This window comes from Dama dama, chromosome 9 (assembly GCF_033118175.1).
Source record: "Dama dama isolate Ldn47 chromosome 9, ASM3311817v1, whole genome shotgun sequence".
Classification (NCBI taxonomy): Eukaryota; Metazoa; Chordata; class Mammalia; order Artiodactyla; family Cervidae; genus Dama; species Dama dama.
Window position 1 is genome coordinate 52,603,249 of NC_083689.1, and position 14,493 is coordinate 52,617,741.

Sequence of the window (14,493 nt, forward strand, 5' to 3'; positions counted from 1 at the left end):
CTGGCTGTTTCTCTTTCAGAAATGACTGCTGTCCACACAGGCAACATAAACTTCAAATGGGACCCCAAAAGTCTAGAGATCAGGACTCTGGCAGTTGAAAGACTGTTAGAGCCTCTTGTTACGCAGGTAAGAATCTGGAAACACATACATAGTTGTTGTAACATGATTCCATAACATTCCATGGTTCCATGGCCTGGGTAATAAACACAGGGCAAAGTTGTTTAGTTCAAAGCCTTAATTTGAGTCGTTGAGTTTAGGCTGATGGTAATGAGACAGTTTGGCTCCACTAATAATTAAATATTTATGTGTGGATTCATTTAGCCTTTTAGAAATATATTTGTTGCCATTTTCTTCAGTCTTGATTGGCAGTAATAGGGGCTAGTGGTATGCAGTGCATACCACTTAATACTTAAAAGTATTTCTAAGAAAGATAGGATGTGGAACCTTGACTATTAAGTCTGTTCATCTCGCTTAATACACCTTTTGTTGTCCAGGATCAGTTAGAAGATCGTTTAATTTGAGAGCGTAGGTTTGGTATGTTCTGTTACAAATACAGATATCACAATGTGATGACATTTCATTAAACTGTTAGCAACTTGCTGTGCACGTGTAGTGTTTTGGCACATTTTGGCACGTGCATGTGTCTGTGTCTGAGTGTGAGGGAGACAGACATTGTACTTGAGCACGAAAATGAGAGGTAGTGGCATGGTTGCAGTCACCATCTGCAGTGATTTTGGAACTCAAGAAAATAAATATTTTAAATATAAATAAATATATTTTAAGTATAAATATAAAATAAATATTTTTAAATATAAAAAAATTATTTTCTTGGGCTCCAAAATTCATTGTTAACCTCTTTCTAAACTTCTTGATGACATAATAGAGATGTGTAATTTGTTTGTTGTTAGTTTTTAATCTGTAAAATGAAGCTTAAAAGCCTAATGATCATGTTTGAGAAATTAAAATATTCATTATATTTCTTAACTTACATATTGAGATAGCTAAATTATTTTGGAAACTAAATATGCAGTATCATTGCTGAATATTTTAAATATGGAGAGAATTTTATCTTATTTGTTAATACTTACTAGATTCTCATAAATGTGATGTTTCATTTTACTATGAGTAATTTATTCTTGCTATCTGTAAAGATGTTACTCTTTGTGTTTTTCTTTCTTTTAAATTTAGTTGGCTATGGTTTAATTTTCAAAATTGAAACTTTTAGGTTACAACCTTGGTAAACACCAATAGCAAGGGGCCCTCTAATAAGAAAAGAGGTCGTTCTAAGAAGGCCCATGTTTTGGCTGCATCTGTTGAACAAGCAACTGAGAATTTCTTGGAGAAGGGGGATAAAATTGCAAAGGAGAGTCAGTTTCTCAAGGAGGAGCTTGTGGCTGCTGTAGAAGATGTTCGAAAACAAGGTAGGTCAATGCCACTTTTCACATGGAGAGAGCCAGGTTTTTCTAGAAAAATAATCCTTGAAGGTGACTTCGCGGTCAGTATTTTCTTTCTTATATGTTGCCAGTTGCTCAAGTAACTACGAATATTCACTTATTGGAAATGTATTAAGTTGTACTGGCTTAAGCTTTAATCAGGAGTGATTAACAAAGAAACATCATTTTTGGAGAATCTGAATCCAATTCTCTTCAGTGTTCCAAGTAATAGTTGTAGGAATGTTGTAGCACAATTTGATGGGAAATATATGGGGCAGAAGTGTATCTTTTATCCTGGGTAATATATGTTAGTGTGTGCTAAAGATAAAGGGATGATAAAGTAGAAAAATGTTTAGCAATTCTGAAAATAACCTAGACAGTGTCTCTTTCCATCAGACTGATAGGTTAAATCAGCCTTGCATATTTGCACTGACTTGAGATTAAAATAATTTAAATATGAGCCTAAAGGAAACATGTTTTGGGAAACTCAGAAGTAATAAGAAGTGAAATGGTAACCCACAGCTTACCAATGGTTACTGTTAGAAAAACTGCCATCACTATGATGCAATAATCATGATAAGAGGACTTTATTTTCTTAAATTATTTTATATTGGAGCATAGTTGATTAACAGTGTTAGCTTCATGTGTACAGCAAAATTATTCAATTATACATGTATCTTTTTTTAAAAATTCTTTTTCCATTTAGGTTATTACAGAATATTGAACAGAGCTCCCTGTGCTATATATAGTAGGTCCTTTTTGCTTATCTAGATAAGAGGACTTTAAATCTGAAAGAATATCTTCTTGAAACCTGTAGTTTTTTTGTTAAACTTCTGGTCCAGCAGGAGGACTTCAACAAAAACATAGGTTGTTTTTTTTTTTTTAAGGACTGTTGGCTGTCAGCTAAGGTGAACTGACTTCCATGCTCTATGCATGTGCTCTACTGGCCTTTGGGAGAGCCTCAGTAGCCCTCTGGCTGACAGCAGTATGCATAGTCCAGTGGAGTCTTAAGTCAAATTCATCCCTGTGACAGTACCCAAAAAGGGCAAGGCATTAAATGGAGATGCTATCTCCTATTGTTCTGAGTTTGTGAATAAATATTTCTAATACTAAAAATGGTGAGATTACTTAAGTTTCCATAATCCTAGCTGAGTGGATGTGTTAGTTTTCTCTGGCTGCCATAGTAAATGACTACTAACTTGTTAATTTAGAACAACAGAAATTTTTTTTTTTTTGGCGTTCTGGAGTCGAGATAGCTGAAATCAGGGTGTCAGCAGGATTCATTCTTTCTTGGGGCCTTAGACAAAGACTATTCCATGTTCTTTCCTAGCTTCTGCTTGTTGCTGGCAATCCTTGGTATACAGGTTCCCTCCAGTATCTGGCTTTTTTTGTCACCTGGTATTCTCCATGTATCTATGTTGCCAAGTTCCCTCTTATGAGGATGTTAGTCATTGAATTATGGTCCACTCTAATCCAGGATGACCTCATCTTAATTTGGTTATATCTACAAGGACCCTATGTCTAAATAAGGCCACATTCACAGATTCTGGGAGGATCTAAATTTTGGGGGGGATACTGTTCAACCTGGCAGAGTGAATTTTGAATGAATTTAAAGTGATTTAATTGATTCAGGACCATTTTTGAACTTTTTGTTGAGGAAATCAGGATGACTGTTATTTCTCTGCCCTCTATGAGAAAGTTTTGCTTCCTTGGTCTTCTTGCTTCCCCTATTGAAACAGTATTAACAGGTGAATTTGGTTAAGTGTTCATGGGTCTACAAAGAGATTTATTTTCAAAATAAATTGAATTGTAACAAATAACTTTTTTCCCCTACTATATATGTTCTTTGTTCCAGAAGTTACTCTGATACACATCTGTTGCAATTATGATATAATACACCCTCCTAAGTACAACCCCACTCCTCCCAATTGTGAATGCATATCTAAATTTCAGTTTCTGTTATTTTTGTTTGTATCTGAGAAAATTTTTTTATGTGGCATTGAATCATAAATGCTTATCTGTTCCGGTACAGCTTTGCAATTATTTTTGATGTGTTCATGATCTAGTCTCCATAATTTTCCTTCTCTTTGCAGGAAAACAAAACAGAACTAAAACTAAAGCAAATGTATAACTGCCTCCCATCATTGTTACTGTGTCAGATGTGAAAAGCTGAAGTGCTTTGCCTTTCTTCTGTTGGCTTACTTTTTTCTTTGGTGAATGTTAACAAATAGTGATGCAGTCTCTCTCCTGTGACAAATAGAACAAAATACATGGTATGATAATGGTTAAGCACAGATTCTTGAGTCAACTGAACCTTGTAGGTTATGTTGTTGAAGCTATTTACTCATTTGAAACCCTGAAGTGATGTTTATATATGAAGATTCTTTAACACCTTTTCCTTTGAAAATGAGGCCTAACTTTGATTTTCTTGAATATGTGTTGTACTTAGAGACTCTTAATTAGTTCTATAAAGAATAGAATATGGTGTGGAAGTTACACTATCTACTTTCGAAGCAAAGTCATAAGAAGAATGTTGTATTTTCCTATCTCTTTCTCATGGATTATTGACTCTGGGGGAAGCTGGCTAGGTTATGAGGACACTCAGGAGGTCTTGTGGAGAGGATCTGATGTCTCTTGTACCAGTTTACCAAGATGTAACCAGGCCTCCTTGGAAGATCATCCAACTACTGAAACTAGTTAAGTTTCAGATGATGGCAGCCCCAGCCAACCCTGAATTCCTGACCCACAGAAAACTTGGTGAGATAATGTTTAAAATACTTATTTGGGGATAATTTATTGTTCAGGAATATGTAATTAATACAAAAACCTCTCCCAGTCCTGCTTTCGGCAGTCCTGAGCACTTATGGAAAACTCTGACCTAACTGCTCTGAATTTTACTGCTATATAAAATATAGAGTAATTATGATTTATCAAGAACTCCATAGTGGATTGACTAATGAAGTAGAGTTCTTGCATTTCCAGTCTGTTGCTTATCCGTTGGAACATCCTTTAATTGCTAAAGGATACATAAAAAGATGTTTTTGATCTTAGTCAGTGTGGGCTACTTTCATCCAGTACAAGTTGGCCTTTTTTTTTTTTTCCCCCCATAAAGGGCCAAGTAGTAAGGATTTTAGACCTTATTGGTGATAAGGTTTCTCTTAACACTATTGAGTTCAGCAGTTGTGTTGGGAAAGGAGCTATTCAGTGTAAAAACAAATGGGCATGGCTTTGTTCCAGTAAAACTTATTTATGAAAACAGTGGATTGGCTAGATTATGGCCCACAGGCCATAGTTAGCTGACATCTGATCTCCGGTTAAAGATGTGAGCTTACTGTCTCGAATAAATAGTTGATTTAGGTTCTTATTTATAATGCTTTTGAGCCAAAAATTGAACCTTCTATATCTTTTGAGCTTGTATAAGCCCTGTCTGTGCTATTCTGTGCAATCATTAATAATCAGAGACTTGAATGTATGCAGTTTTTCAGCATCACTTAATTTTCTTTTTGTATTTGTCCCTGAATATATGAATAATAAACACAAACATTTGTAAGGACACTAAAACCTTATCATAACACTGTCAGTGGGTGAAACATACACATACATAAATGCAGGGTTGCTTTACCTCAAGACCAAGTGAGTCTCCTATGGTGGATGGGAGCCAGTTATCAATTGCATGGCCTCAAAACCTCTGTTCACAGGGGTTTTGTTGTACTGCTTGTCAGCCCAAATTAGTTGTTAACTGCCTGATATGGGCTGAAGCTTACATGTGTCTCTTAGAGATGTGTTTTTGGGGACCCTGCCCACCCCCACATTTCCCACTCTGATTAGGTCATTCTTACCTTTACACTTTTTCTTCCTAGCTCTTGGCACAGTGATAGTTAAATAGCTGGTTATCTTCCCCTCTTAGGCTCCAGCAGCATAGGCTCTGTGATGGTCTGACAGCTGTTTTCTGTGGCAGCTATCATGGTGCTTGTCTATGATAGGCACTTAAATGTTTGAGGAAGGTAATTGACTATGTTCTCCAAGAAGTATGTGAGAAAAGGTGTTTCTTAAAAATTAAGATGTTTTTGCCCCAGTGCCAAATGTAAGTACGGGGATGCTGGTGGAGAATCTTACCTTTAAAAAAAACAAAAGATAATTCACTTAACATAAAATTCACCATTTTAAAATGTATATAATTTAGTGGTTTTTAGTATATTCACGGAATTGTGCAGCTTCACCATTATTTAATTCCAGAACATTTTCATCACTCCCAAAATAAATCTCATACCCATTAACAGCCTTTCCTTATACATACGTACTTTAACAATACCTGTGTGTTGCAAAGAGTATCTAAAAGTATTTCATGGATACTTGAATAGGGCTCTGATAAGAAAAAGAGGGCTCTTAACTGGTTAGGGGACATCCAAGAAGCAGAGATGGGAAAGCCTAATTGACGCTTGTTTGAAAAGGGGGGAGGCATTTAAAAAGGAGGACCAGTGATGATAGTAATAAATAGGAAGTTAAGTGATGAGGAATGGTTTCTACTAGAATAGTGCTTTTTAATCCATTAGCTACAATTTACAGTAGATCTCAAAGGCCAAGAACAGAGACTTGCTGCTGCATCAGTAACTTCTTCCCTACAGCTTATGGGCATTTCTGGGTGAATGAGGGAGAAGGTCCCAAGAGTCTTAGGTGCACCTTTATGTATTCTTATATCCTCACACGGCTTCTAAAGATACTCTTCTCAGCAAAGGGGCAGATGATTGGTGCACTGCAGGTTCACAACAGTGGATTTCCTGGGGAGAAGCTTGTGTTAGGCCAGAGTGGGGAAAGGGCTGGGTGACCATGTGCGGTCTCTCGTGAAGAGAGACCGACTTGGGGAATTCCCTGGAGGCTCATTGGTTAGGACTCTGTGCTTCCACTGGAAGGGGCCTGGGTTTGATTCCTGGTCAAGAAACTAAGATTGAGCATGTAGTGCAGAGTGGCGAAAATAATTTTAAAAAAGGAGAGAGAGACTGTCTTCTATCAGACAGGAGGGTGTTTTTTACTGCTTTTTTTGTCTCGGAGCTTATAATCAGGACATACGGACGTAAATAATTAATAGCATGAGTAGCGTGCAAAGAATGGAATGGAATAGGAAGGTACGCATGAGATTAGAAAAGCTTCCTGAAGGTGTACTGGATCTTGAAAGGTAAAAGAAGGGAGGGAGAAAAAGTCATTCAGGTAAGAAAAGCAGCAGACAAAGCAAGATGTGCACGGGGAACAGTGAAGGCTCTGACTGGAGAGGAGTGCTGGGAGGAGAGGTTGGATACAAAAGAGCTTGGAGCTAGATTTTAGAGGGTGACTTAGAATGTCAAGTGAAGAAGGACGCACTATCAGGGAAATGATTCTGAGTTAGTTCTGTGGCTGGAATAGGTCTCCCAGGTTCAGGTTCCCATATACTTAAATGTATCTAGTGACACAGGACTTGCACCTCTGGAAGCAGCTTTTTCCAGCATTGCTTTGTGTTTATTTTTAACGCCTTTTTCTTCTTAAATTAAACTGAAATATGTCTCCTTAACTTTGTTCCTGTTTTAAGAAGTTCTACCATCTGGATAACATGGAATATGAAAAGAAGTGGTGTTTAGGGGAGATTAGTTTCTCAGGTGTGTACAGGAAGCCTTAAGGGGGTTGGGGGAGAGCCTGGAGGCTGGACTAACAGTCAGGAAACCATTGGGGTCGTCGGAGGTGAGATGGTGCTGTTAAGGAAGGGACTGCTACAGCAGATCCTGGAGAGGGAGAATAGGCCAGTTGTCATGTAGTCACGCAGTTGCCAGGAGTTGGACACGACTTAGCAACTGAGCACACACGCGTGCATGCAGTTTTACTGCCAGCTTGGCCTGTCTACATGGCTGCTCCTTATAGATAAAGCTGAGGGACCTGGTATGTGAAAAATTAAAATGCCTTCCTCAGACATGAATCACTTAGGGTATATATTGAGGCAGTGAGAGCTACTAAAAATTCCAGGGGAATTACCTGACATGAGCATACTCTCATTAACTTAGAGCCACTCTGAGATCCTGCTGTGTGGTCTTCTGTCAGATTAAAAATTCTGTTACATTGTTTACTTCAGTGTTTATTTACACTAATAAAAGGTTAAGTAACAGCTTTTAATTTTGATTAACGAAGTGAAGTTGCTCAGTCCTGTCCAACTCTGCAATCCCATGGACTGTAGCCTACCAGGATCCTCTGTCCATGGGATTTTCCATGCAAGAGTACTGGAGTGGGTTGCTATTTCCTCCTCCAGGGGATCTTCCTGACCCAGGGATCGAAGCTGGGTCTCCCGCATTGTAGGCAGACACTTTACCGTCTGAGCCACCAAGGAAGTATTTTGATTAATAGGGAGTTGCAAATATAGAGTAGTCCAGTATACCATTTACCCATTTTCCCCCAATGGTTACAGTTTACGGAACTGTAGTACTATTATCAGCAGCAGGAAATTGACATTGGCACAGCAGTTCTCTAGTTTTAACCTGTGAAGATTTGTACAACCACCTCTGCAAACAAGATACACAACTATTCCATCACCACAAAGCTCTCCCTCTTGATACCTGTTACAATCATATCCATGTTGCTTACATTCCCCATCATCCCTCACCGTTGGCATCTAATCTGTCTCCATCTCCTAATTCTGTCGTTTCAAGAATATTGTATAAATGGAATCATATACAATGTATGATCTTTTGAGATTGGCTCTCCCCACACCCCACCGCCCCAACACACACACACAACTCAACAGGCTGCCCTTGAGAGCCCTCCAGTTGGTGTATCAATAGTTTGTAGCTTTTTAATTACAAGGAGGTATACTGTGAGTACTCCATGATTTGGATGTAGCCTGTCTTTTCATTCTCTTAACAGATCTAAGTTTTAAATAGCATACTAAGTTTTTAATTTTGGTGAAGTCCAATTTATTGATCCCCCTCTCCCAATGTATGGATCATACTTTTGGTGTCATGTCTAAGAGTTCTTTAACAAGCTTTATTTAGCTCATGAAGATTTTCTCCTATTTTCTTTTAGAAATTCTATGTTTTACTTTTAACTCTTGGGCTCATTTTGGATTATTTTTGTATGGCACGTAAGGTTTAGGTTGAGTTCTTTTTTCCTTTGTGAACATCTAGTTGTTCCACTATCGTTTGTTGAAAAGACTGTTTTATTGAGTTGCGCACCCTGTTAGAAATCAGTCAGCTGGGGAAAAAAATCAGTCAAGCTGTACTTGTGTGGGATTATTTCTGGGTTCTCTATTTTGTTCTATTATCTATGTGTCTATCCCTCAGCCAGTGCTCACAGTCTTTATTGCTATAGTTATGAGTCTCAAAATTGGGTTGAGTGATTTCTCCCTCTTTATTTTTTTTTCCAAATTGTTTTAGCTATTCTAGTTTTTTTTTTTTTTTTTTGCTTTTGCTTTTCCCCATAAATCTTAGATAATCCTGTCTATAGAAAATCTGGGATTTTGATAGGGATTACATCATACTTCGGGGAGAGTCGACATTTTTACTGTTGAGTCTTTTATGAACAAAATACATTTTTGTCTATTTACATCTTTTTAAAATTTCTTTCATTGGTGTTTAGCACCATGTATATATACAATACATATATCCTCTATATTTTATTAGATTTACATTTTTAGGGAGTTATTATAGTCTTTATTTAGTTTTGTGTTTCTTTTTAATTCCTTGGCTACATATATGCCTTTTATTTCTAGCTTATGCCATTTTACTGTTTTCTTTTAAAAATTTTAAACTAATTACAGGCATTTTTTTATGATTTAGTATAACCTTGGTATTTATAATCTTTAAAACTATATACTTTCTATTGTATCATTTCCCTATTATTGGACTTAGTTATTTTTATGTTTTTGATATAAAAATGCTGTTGTAAGTGAACACTGTACAAGTAATGTTTTCCCTTTAAATAATTTATATCTTTAAGATACATTTCCTGGAATATGAATATAAGGCTCACAGATCTTTTAGTATATGTGCTGCCGAAGCGAGCATGGGGCTCACAGATCTTTTAAAAAAACATTAAGAGTATATAAAGAAAGCTGAGCGCCAAAAAATTGTTGCTTTTGAACTGTGGTGTTGGAGACTCTTGAGAGTCCCTTTGACAGCAAGGAGATCCAACCAGTCCATCCTAAAGGAAATCAGTTCTGAATATTCATTGGAAGGACTGATGCTGAAGCTCCAGTACTTTGGCCACTTGATGCAAAGAGCTGACTCGTTTGAAAAGACCATGATGCTGGGAAAGATTGAAGGCAGGAGGAGAAGGAGTTGACAGAGGATGAGATGGTTGGATGGCATCACTGACATGATGGACATGAGTTTGAGTAGGTTCTGGGAGTTGGTGATGGACAGGGAAGCCTGGTGTGCTGCAGTCCATGGAGTCGGACTGCAAAGAGTCGGACACGACTGAGCAACTAAACTGAACTGTTGAGTGTATATTTATATCATATATAGCAAAGTATATAGATTGGTGTACAGTTTGAAGGAATTTACAATATATGTGTACTCATCTAACTACCATTCAGAGAGTTTCCTCAGGGACATAGATTTTAGGACTTTAAAATGTAGTCCTAAATTGTTCTCTAATAGGGCTTCCTAGGTGGCACTAGTGGTAAAGAACCTACCCACCAATGCAGGAGATGTAAGAGACACGGGTTCGATCCCTGGTCGGAAAGATCCCCTGGAGGAGGCCATGGCAACCCACTCCAGTATTCTTGAATCCCATAGACAGAGGAGCCTGGTAGGTAGGCTACAGTTCATAGGGCCACAAAGAGTCAGACTCAACTGAAGCGACTTAGCATAGCACAGCACATACGGGGTTATATCTGTCTGTCTTGCTTAATATTCATATAACCTCACCAATTACAAGATACAGAAACTCAACTCAAACTTGTTTAAACAAAAAGGGAGTTTTGAGGTCTTTGTTGTTGTTGAGTTGCTAAGTCGTGTCTGACTCTTTGCGACACCATGGACTGTAGCCCTCCAGGCTTCTCTGTCCATGCAGTTTCCCAGGCAAGAATACTGGAGTGGGTTGCCATTTCCTTCTCTAGGGGATCTTCTGACCCAGGGATTGAACCTGTGTCTCTTGCTTGGCAGGTGGATTCTTTACTGCTGAGTCACCTGGGAAATTCTTACGAGTTTTAGTTTGGGAATTCCCAGAGTAGATCCAGAGTTCAAGCACAGCCAGATGTGACTGACTGAAAGGATGCATGACTTTCTTCATCATTTGCCTCCTTGTGTTTACCTCTATTTCCATATATACATATTGGATAAGATGCCCACCTCTAGTTTGAAGTGGTCATACTAGTTTTTTCATCTCAGCAGATAAAACTTTTCTTAGTGTTTATATCTTAGTCATTAGCTTTGCTTTGGTCATGCTCGGCACTGAAACACTTGCTACTGCCAAAGGAGATTGTTTAGCCAGTGTGGGTCACATGTTCACCCCAGGGCACAAGGAAGGGGGGAGCTCCCCATTCTCCAGAGGAGTGCGGAATATAATGTTAATAATATGATGTTTAATGAAAGCAAATTATCCTTCTTGACAAGTAATGGGATAGTTCATTGATATTTTTTGCTGTCTTTAGAGGTGTAATATGCTACTTTCTTTTTAAAAATTCGCATTATTTGCAGTAATTGATGTTGACCATTTCTTTGTGTTTATGAATATATTGAAACATGATGGTGTTTGTGAGAGTCTTTAGGGCAGTGATAAGTATTTATAAATAATAGTGCTCCTTTGCAGATTTGTTGAATCTGTTATTTTTCTTATTGACTTGCATTCTGCCAAGTTTTCAAAAATTGAGACTTGGCTTATTGGCCTGGAGATGCTAATCTTCTAGGTTTCTCATTGCTAGTCTATTGGTATGCAGAGGTAGCATTAACTTGGAGTTGAGAATCAAGACATGATTGTGTCTGTCTGTAATGATATTAATGGTGGGACCTGATTTATGGTAGTCCTTGAAAAGGTGGTTGAGTTCTGTTGAATAGAGCAAAGACTGCAGCTAAATCCATGGCTCTTACTGCCTCTCAGACTATTTGCTTTGATTTTTGTTCTATGACCGCTTTGCTACTAACTACACCCAGTCACCTCTCATGTATGTGCTATTATTTACATGGTGAACAACATGAAAATATCTAGATAATTCACTGCAATAATCCTCGCCAATATTTGAAATTTCGAGATTTATTTTCTCTAATATTGGAAAAACATTTAATAGTAACACCTTCATACCCCTTCTCTCTAAATGGATAGAAAGTGAAAATAAGTAAATTTTTTTTACTAAATGTCCTTGTCCAGTAAACAGAAACCAAACATTTTGATGTTTGGCGTATAGTTTTCCACCTTTCATGTCTGTTTATGTCAGGCAGTATTTGTGTTAAGATTTTTTGGGAGGCTTTTCCAGTTCTGGTTTTGAGATCATTATTCCTTTTCAGGTAAACTTTGATTATAATGCAAGCCCATTGTCCTTGAGTAGAAGGACTTCAGCTTATGAGAACAGTCAGTGTTGTTCAGTACTTAGTTGCAGTTGTTACAGGAACTTTCTTTTCTGTAGAAAGTGTCTTGTCACTTAGAGCAAGAAAGCACTGTTTATTGGTCTTCTAAAACAATAGTTAAAGCTGTTGAGTTTACCAGCTTCTTGTGATCTTAGCAGTTATAGTTCATTGGTGACGTGGACTTGTTCCACAAATGTCTTCTTAGCTTTTTAAAATCTTGAAAGTACAGAATTACTTGATAAAACTGTCTTTTAAGGACATTGTCATAAAGAAGGGATAGGCAGTGAGGGTTTAAATTGCTATTAAGAGACATTCTTTTATTTACCATAGTAATTATGTAGTGAAATTGAGGACAGAGAGGTCTTCTTCCTTGTTAGGTGTGTGAATGATTTGTATAAAGGGAGAAAATGATATATACATATGGAGAAATGTGTGTGCACCCACAGGTATATGTGTGATTGTACATGTTTGTGTGTGTGTGTGTGTTTATTTTATTGTAAATCTTGGCAAGGCAGTTTTAGGGGAAATAATGATGTATTTTATTCCTGACAAAGAATATTGAGCCCAAGCTGTCAGGCTCTTGAGGCATAATTTTCTCCCTGGCAACTGACTAGAGTCAGATTGAAGGAGGTGAAAATTGGTCTCCTGTCCAGTGCAGATGTTGACAGCTTTAGACTGATGTACCCACATCTAATATAGGCAGCCTGCAAGATAGATGTTAAAAGGCAGATGTGATCAGGACAAAGCAGCTGCCAGTGACTGTTTCGAGTAAGATTTGAGAGATAGACAGGAGACAGAGTGAAGTCTGGGCTTGCTAAGTTCATGATGTGAAGACTTGAAACATAGCTTCGAGGAGCTTTGTGTGGGTGTGTGAGAGACTGCATTTTAATTTGCCTGGTGCTGTTAGTTTGGTTTTATTCAGGTTGGAATCATGAGCTGGATCTTATACATGGGCTCTTTAATTTTTCACAGGAGAAAAATGACAAGTATTCCTACCCTGGAATATTAAGTACAGGCTTCAAAAAGTGTTAATGATGCTATGGAAGTGCAATAGAGAAACATTTAACATTTTGAAAAAGATTAAATTTAAGTTAATTAGGTTTCCGGATTAGTGTAATCACTTTCTTCATTAAACTTAACAAGAAATAGCTGATTTTTCTCATACTCTTGCTTTAAGTTCTGCCTTCTCATTTGTTATCCTTCCTTTTCCCCTTGCTATCTCAGTAGATTTTTCATCCTGTTTTCACTGCTTATTTTTGTGGATGTCTCTTTTTGTGTGATCCTGTGATGGCTGTATCTGTTGTTTAAAGGGCTCCCACTCCAATTCCTACCCTTCATATGTTCCTGAGGACTGTGATTAATTTAAAACTTGTTCATTATTGACCCTTGTTCCTCCACTCTATTTAATCCATTTTCTGTTGCTCTTCATTTAACTTGAGCAGGAAAAGCAAAATATAAATTCCAAAAATCATTAACTAGTTGTCATCCAGGTGTTTTATGTCTTAAAGTTGTCTGCTTGACTTAAACTGTAAGTCTTTAGGGTGAAGGCTGTATTTTCTTTCACCTGGGATGTGTCAGGGATGCTGTCCACTTCTGGATTACTATCCTTGTGTGAGCATATGCTACTTTGCAGATGGTGTAGCCATCTTGAGAGTGAGGAAAGGAGAATGAAGTTATTAAATTCTAATGTTTCCTGTCATTTTGAAATTGCTCCTCCCTTTTTTTAAAGTCTTGTTAAACTCACAAAAATAATAGTACTAATCAGGATAATGATACTTTTAAGATACAGTGGATAATATTCCTGCCTTAATATATTTGTAAGTGTAGCTGAGAAAGTTAGGTACTGAATTTTTGACTTTGGCCTGACTTCAATCATGATGTAGAAACGTGGTTTCTACTAGTTAATTTCTTAAGAAAGTGATTCCAAGTTGAAATGCATGTTATGCATTTATTTGAATGTGTAATCAGGAAGTAAGTGCCTCTCTTTGGAGTGTTTTTGAATAGCAGCAGGGCACACTTGAATTAGTAAGGAAAATGAGAACATGAATATGTGTGGTGCTCTATTTTAATTTTTTAAAAAAATCAATTCTGTCTACTAGAAAAAGTAGAAATTCAAAACTCCTTTTCTCACCCACAGTGGATGGAGAAGGGTGTAGTTTGAGAATTTTTCTAGGTGTTCCCTGAATTGATTCAGATGGACTTACAGTATTTAAATAACATGATATTAAATATTCTGGGTTGATTTTCTAAAGATAAACAGTTTTGTGGATTAAAAATGGCATCCCAGGAAAGTTCTCTTAAAGCATCTGTCAGAAATTCTTTGAATCATGGTCAGTTTTTCTACAACTATGGAGGTGTTATCCAGGGGTCTGTGGTTTTTGCCAAATAGCCCTCATTGATGAATGGAAAGGTGAAGGCGAAGAGGATTAACTGTTTTATTCATGCTCATCTGCGTGTCATAGGGCGTGTGAATTATGACAGATATATTCCACCGTTGGTTCCTTCCGATAAGTACTATGTTATAAAATCTGGTTTTCTTTGCA

General features: G+C 37.4%; 1 protein-coding gene across 1 annotated transcript in view; it reads left to right on the forward strand.

Annotated features, from left to right (window-relative positions):
* Nucleotides 1–14,493, forward strand: part of CTNNA1 (catenin alpha 1) — a 173,994-nt gene that overhangs the window by 24,509 nt on the left and 134,992 nt on the right. Inside the window, exons 2-3 of the mRNA XM_061151410.1 lie at nt 20–126; nt 1,226–1,421. Coding sequence (XP_061007393.1) covers nt 22–126; nt 1,226–1,421 — 301 coding nt within the window. The 5' untranslated portion in view covers nt 20–21. The remainder of the gene's footprint in view (nt 1–19; nt 127–1,225; nt 1,422–14,493) is intronic.